Below are 7,167 nucleotides of genomic sequence, written 5' to 3'. Positions count from 1 at the left end.
AGAGGAATTCAATTATAGCAATTAAAAGTTGAGATTAAATTTGCTTAAAAAAGTAAAAAAAAATTACTCATTAATTATAATAAAGGAACTACGTTCAATTAAGTCTTGGGATTTTAATATCGACAAAGAAACAGTACTGATACAAAAAATATATTTCACAAATAATCCAATATATTTTATTATAACAAATTACATTTTATTCTCCATTTCATTTTCTAACATTCTAGTTTAAATCAATGTCCTTCAGCTAATCATACTTTTGTGCAACATTACTCGGCAAAAAAGAAAAATCAGAAAATATTTAACGACAATCGGTGGCTTCTTCTTCTTTTTTTTTAAAATCTATATGGATATGAAACAGGCATTGGGAAATGACCAAAAATAAAAGAATAAAACAAGCATTGGGTCAGTAATATTAACATATATTACTCAAGTACGAAATTATGGGCTTGGATGGAATATTACAATGGATTCTATGGTAGCCCAACAAAATGGTAAAAAAAAAAAAGAGGCTCGTAACGGAAATAATTTAAATTATTTATATTATTAAATAACATGATATAATCACGTTGAAAAAAAAATATTTTTTTACTAACTAAAGATCTATCATGATTAATTTCAGATCTACTGATTAGAATTGATAAAAAAAAATTCTTTCTTTAACGTAATGATATCATATTACTAAATAACATTAAACAACATGAAAATATCTAAATCCATGATTAATTATGCATGAAACTTAATATTTGGCGATGGTCAATAATATGGGCGAACAACAAAACAAAAAAGCTGCGATTATTTATTTTTTCTCCAATAGTGAGGATTAAAATTGGTTGAAAATTGGAAATTACTTCCTCTGTTTTTTTAAACAAATATTTTAGCAATTTTATTTTGTCCATTTTTCATTATCATTTTATAAAAAAATATTATCAATAAATAATATTTTTTACTAAAAATTGTGACATCTAAAGTTATAAATTTATTAAATCTTATATTATATCTACTATTTCTATTAAAATTTTACTATATTATATGTGTGTGTGTGTGTGTATTGTCCTTAGACTCGTTAAAAATATCGACAAGAAAGAAAGGGGTTACTTTCTTAAGCCATGGTTCCAGTATTGTGACAGTTGCTTCCGAATTATGTTCCCACATTTGATGTTATTAAGGTGTGATGATTAAAATCACTTTCATAAAGAAATAATTTCCTTCGTGGAAGTATCCCAAGATGTGCCAGTTGTATATACTGAAAACATGGTTTATTCCTTCAATGTCCCAGAGTCCATATATTAACATCTTTTTCAATATGAAACATCATCGTATGAAACACTTGGCAATACAGTATTGGTTTTGGATCTTTAAAGGGTTTGGCAACTTAGTCATAATGATATGAACACGGTTCTTTGAAGGAAAGCAATAGCATGCAATTATCTTGTTTGCAATAATCAAGTATCCCAACTTTGAACATGCACATAGCCTGAAGATAATCCAGCAAAATAATTTACAAATAGTTCTTGCTTTGACACCAAATTATCTGCACTTTAATTTTAGCAGCTTCATGGGAAATAATCATATCCATGAGGCCTTCTTAATGTTTGTACAAATTCTCTCTGCTAACCACCATTCGCCTGAAACCAAGGTTGACCAAACGTCGCCGCTAATTCCCGTTCAAATACAACAAACACTTCTGGCAGTACATGATATTGCTCACCAATCTTCTACAAGCTCCGGAATTAGAACAAGAACCCTTACCACCCGGTATATATGATAGCTAGTGTATGCTGTATATATTTTTCGCTGAATATTGGGATGAACTCGTGAGAACTAGTGTATGCTCTATGCCACGATACGAAAGATATGTGATGATCATTAGGTGGAGGAAAGACTGCCAAGTCCTTAAGGTCCATGCTCTAGTCTCTACCCATTCCAGGGGCTGAATTTACCAGTTCCCGATTGAATGCAGCAAGCCCCCCTCATGGGCGAAGTATAATTATTTTGAACGTCAAAAACTACCAAAATAGAAAATAGTGCTAAAGAAAGGAAGTCCATCAACCATAGGACCTAAACTTAGTGGCAAGTAGAAAAGCTGATTTCGCGTTTTGGGCAGTATACAAACATCAACATCATAGCTCAAGTGGTATAGTTAGGGAGGACATAAGCTTTCAGATGCAGATTCGATTCTGCAATCCAGAAAAATACCACCCTTTCCTCTCTCCCAGTCGCCCCTCCCCTCGACCAACAAAAATAACAATCAAGTTTTATTTCATTTGATAAAGTCAGCTACATGGATTATAGTAGGCAGTTAAACTTCGTAATAAATCAAATTCTCCCCTCCTTGTACCAAAAGAAAAAAAAAATCAACATCATGAAACCCCAATGATAAACTCAAATACAGATTATCCAAATTTAAGGGAATCAAAATATGAAAATAAATATATATCTATGTGCTAGTTAACATTTCCAATATTATAGTTAAACAACAGAAAAAAGGTTTAATAAGATGCTCACAAAACTAAGAAAGAAACTCGTAGCATTCAAGTAATATTATGGGTCGTCAAACAAGGTTCATCGACAGCACAAGGTGAGTAATCCTTTGGATTGCCGGGTCAACATACACCTTGGCAATATTTGTGAAGATTCATATCTCTCAGATCCAGTTATTAGTTTGTCAATATGCATCTTCTGCGCAGGTGGCAATATGAAGAAAATTTTTTTTTCTTCCGTGTCCTAGAAAATTCTCGCATATTCCATTGACTCAGATTTTTTGACATTCTTAGTCATAAATTTATAAAGAATGGACAATGGCTGCTCAGAATGACATCATTGTAAGAAATATAAAATAAGATAAGACGGAGAGAAACAAAAAAATGGTGTTGTTCAAGAGTGTTTTATAAATAATATAACTTCTAACCCCTACCTAATCAAATTGTTAATTGTCTTCACATACGGCCAAAAACAGTATGTGGAGAGAATATCATTTGAGGGTTACATGGGATGCCCCGTTTTCACTTCCAGAGGCTGTAGCAGTAGTATTAATGTGTATGACAATCCAACGGGCCAGGGAGGTTTATTCCTTAACCCCACACCCATGCCCAAAGTTTCGAAAAACTGAATGAAAAACACTTTCGATCTAAATATTTATGGGTTGAATTGGTCAGTATAAAAGGAATAAAAATTGCAATCAGAATGGCAAGTCTAAATGGGAAATCAGTCAGCAAATTAACAAATCCTTTGGAATCAGGTATCGTTCTTTTACAGTTGAATTGGTTAGAACTTACCTTTTCTCTACCTCATCAGTTTCCACTTTCCAGTCCAATTGAATAGTCATAGCATAATATAGCCCTCGAGTCCCGAGTCTTCGCTGAAAGTGCTTCGCCACCATATTCGAAAAACGCCATAGGTGACTATTTCATATCCCTCTCCATCCTCTCATTTTCAATGTCCCACCTTCCTCGTCACACTCACACCCCAACCAACAAGCATGCCACACATATATTTATCAATAACAACAACAATAATATAATCTAAACAAAGAGGGTAAGAAGCATCAAACACCCTCCTTCCAACAAGTACCCTTATTTCTCCAACAAATTTGACACCTCAAAGGTCCAAAGCCGGAACAGAAGAGAGGAATTCAGGTTAAGGTTCACCTCCACAGCATGGATAGGTTGGTGAAACCAGAAGCAAAGGAAGTGGAGCTGATCTACCAAAGGGGCCAAAAGTGCAGCTCCTCCTTCAAGCTCAGCAACCTCATGCACACCATGTCAGTGGCAGTGTCCCTAACCACCTCAAACCCTCTGTTCTCCATCAACAAACCCTTCTCCATAATTCCCCCACTCTCTTCTGCATCCTACACCCTCCAACTCTCTCACCCTTCTCACCAACCCCCTCTCTCCGACCCTCCCGACATCATCACCGTCCGAACCTCCATGCTCCCCACCGGCAAGGCCCACGCCGACGACCTCCGCCGCCTCTTCTCTAAACCCGGACCACACGTCTTCCGCGACGCCGTTATAACCGTTTCCCTCATCGGCCCTCACGTCGCAGAGTTCCTCATCCCCCGAACCCCCGAAAACCGCAACCTCTTCATCAGAGCCATATCCGCATGCACGAAATCACAGCTCACGAGACTGCTGAGATACGCCGTTGAATGCGGGCGCGCCGACGCCGTCGCCGATTTGGTCGATGCCGGCGGGGAGACGAACGGAGAATCCTTCATGCTTCTCGCAATTATGGCAGGGAGGCTGGACATGGTGAAGCTTCTGGAAGGTTCAGGATGCGGAATCGATTATAACGAGCTGGTTCTGCACGAGGCGGCGGCGAAGAACCGAATTGACGTGATGGAGTTTTTGTTGGAGCGTTACGGCGAGGAATTGGAGGTGAATTCGGTGGATTCAGAAGGGAGAACTCCGATACACGTGGCGGCGAGGGAGGGGTACGAGAGGGTGATCGAGTTTTGCGTTTCGATGGGAGGGAACCCTAATTGCGTGGATTCGAAGGGGTGGACCCCACTCCATTTCGCGGCGTGGAAAGGGCACGTGAAGGCCGTTGAGTGTTTGTTGGAATGCTCCAACGTAAAGTACGCCAGGGATAGGGCGGGGAAAACGGCGTTTTCTGTTGCGGAGGAGGGTGAGAACTCGCCCACGCGCACTCGCTTGCTTGATTTGCTGTTTTGGGGCGACGCGCTGCTCCGTGCGGCGAGGGTTGACGATGTCCATGAAATAAAACGGTGTATAGGGGAAGGCGCCTGTGTGAACGGGAGGGATCAGAATGGGTGGACACCGTTGCATTGGGCTGCGTTTAAGGGTCGAATAAAGAGCGTTAAGGTTTTGCTTGAACATGGTGCGGTGGTTGATTCTGCTGATGATGCTGGGTACACTCCTTTGCATTGTGCTGCCGAGGCTGGCCACTTGCAAGTTGCTCTGTTTTTGATATCTCATGGTGCCTCTCAAGCCAATCTTAAGTCGTTTCCTCATGTTGCCTTTTACTCTTTTCAAAAGCATGTCTCTCATGATTGTAAAGCTAAGACTAGAGTTTAATTTAACCCCCACAGTGTGCGCAATCTTCTCTCTGTATATATACAGTGATGTAATCAAGTTCCTATCCCTGTTCATTGTTTCCTGCTGCTGCTTATTTTTTGGGTATGTCAAATGATATGCAAATTAAGTTCCTTTTTCGTGGACTGAATGAGAGACAGGAAAGGAAGTTGCGGTCCATTGGGATGATTTCATTGGTACTTTAACATCTTGATAATCAAATACCATAGGGTTGCTTCCAAAATATTGTTTCTCGTAATTTAACATATACAAAATTCGAACAACATCCCTGAAAATGTTAGATCATGACATCTTTCAACATGTTTGAACTCTGAGAATATCATATTATTTGCAAACGAGCTTTCAGTGACAATATTTTCTAGAATGCTCTCGTTGAAATGAGAAGCCACCACCCGTTCACAACGTCATTCTTACTTACTAAGAAACAAACACTCTTAATTGCCCTCCATGGTTAACTTATATCAAATGTTTGGAGATTGCTACTTCAGTATTTTCCTCTGACGTAAGAGACGAATTGGTACATTAATTTGATCGTTTGTGTAAGTTGATTTCCAAAAAGCACCTTTTTTGACTCGAGATATTTTAATTCAATTTTATAATTGTTTATGAAACCATGACCCCAAAGCTTCTCGAAAGAATTAAGGAAAGCGAACAAGAAATGACGACCAAATACGGGTAGTTTCTCTGCTTTGAATTCGTGAACTTAGAATTTGGGGATTGAAGGTTTGACGTTCATAATGCTTTTCTATATACATACCTCCGAATTTTGATACGTCGATTGAAATATTATACTTAATTTTAAAAAAATATTGATTTATTAATATCAAATTAGTCATGAACCATTTTAAAGTTTGTGCAAATGCGTTTTTATATCTATTAATAAAAAAACATTTTAATTCTAAAAAAATACATCATAAAATTTTGATATATTTCTTAAATCATAATTCTTAACAAAAGTTCTTAATCACTTTAAAAAATAATAATAATTGATCATCATCAATTTAACAAAGTACAAGGTTTATAGGTTTTACATATGATTGAATATCAAAATTTTTTATAATGCATCATGATAAATTACATAATACTCTACGATTGATATCATTAAAATGATTCAACATATATTTTTATTTTCTATATGCTATAAGTATTTAAAATGATGAAAAACTTTCAAAATTTTTAAGATAACAATAAAAGAAATGAGACAAGTCTCGTATGCTTCTTTGGTTAGTTGTTAGTAGTTTAATGTATATTAAAGTTTGTATTTATTCTGCATTTTTTTTATTAATGCTTTAGAAAGATATTTAAGCGACTTAAGTTTGAATCATTAGAAAATTCTTAAAAAGATAATAAAGTATTTACAGGATAAAAAAATTATATATTAAAATATATAAAGTTTAATCAATTTTATGTTGTTAGTTATTCTTATTATAATTCTAATTTTACATGTTGTTTAATAATAATAAAAAAATATATCTGGTATATTTATTCTCTTTGACTTTGAGGGATTTTCAAATGAATCATGCTCAATGATATGTTCTTTATCCTTTGGATATAAAGGAGATACAAACAATCCTATAAATCAAAGAGAATTTCAAGCAAACCTTAATCAAATTTGTCTTTAGTTTTGTTTTTGAAACTCATATATGCTTAGAGACAATCCGATAAGTCAACGGTACTTTCATATACACCTAAAGTAAATAAACTGTTTGATAATTGAAAACTAAAAAGTGTCTTTGACTTAAAAAATATTTTTAAAGGAATAATGATTTATGATAGGTTTTGTATCCTTTAGATATAAAGGAGATACAAACAATCCGATAAGCGAATGAGAATCTTAAGAAAACCTTGAACCATGCACTTTTCCATCTAAATAATAGGCTTTGTGGAGAAAGAAATGATGCAATGAAAGACACAAATTTTATGTTCCCTCACTCAATTTGGAATGATGTAAACACAAATAAGGGAAGTAAATCTGTATGGGGCATGCACGTTTCCTTCTATTCAAATTACAAAAAAATAAAATAAAAGAGTGAGAGTTGGTCACAGAATAACAAAAATAACCCTATTTTATTTTACCATATTTAAGGATTTAAATTTATTTTAACACACG

General features: G+C 35.6%; 1 protein-coding gene across 1 annotated transcript; it reads left to right on the top strand.

Annotated features, from left to right (window-relative positions):
• Window positions 1–1,414: 1,414 nt before the first annotated feature.
• Window positions 1,415–5,206, top strand: LOC113872526 (serine/threonine-protein phosphatase 6 regulatory ankyrin repeat subunit B-like). Its single transcript, XM_027510150.1, has one exon. It carries the CDS (start codon window positions 3,660–3,662, stop codon window positions 5,037–5,039), a length of 1,380 nt encoding a protein of 459 aa, XP_027365951.1. The 5' UTR covers window positions 1,415–3,659; the 3' UTR covers window positions 5,040–5,206.
• Window positions 5,207–7,167: the final 1,961 nt, after the last annotated feature.

The sequence above is a fragment of the Abrus precatorius genome, unplaced genomic scaffold (assembly GCF_003935025.1).
Source record: "Abrus precatorius isolate BTA unplaced genomic scaffold, Abrus_2018 Scaffold7, whole genome shotgun sequence".
Taxonomy (NCBI): Eukaryota; Viridiplantae; Streptophyta; class Magnoliopsida; order Fabales; family Fabaceae; genus Abrus; species Abrus precatorius.
Note: the sequence above shows the minus strand (reverse complement) of the source record. Positions and strands in the feature narration are given on the sequence as shown.

Coding starts and splice junctions, on each gene's coding strand:
- LOC113872526 (XM_027510150.1), top strand. CDS start 3,660: ATGGATAGGTTGGTGAAACCAGAAGCAAAGGAAGTGGAGCTGATCTAC.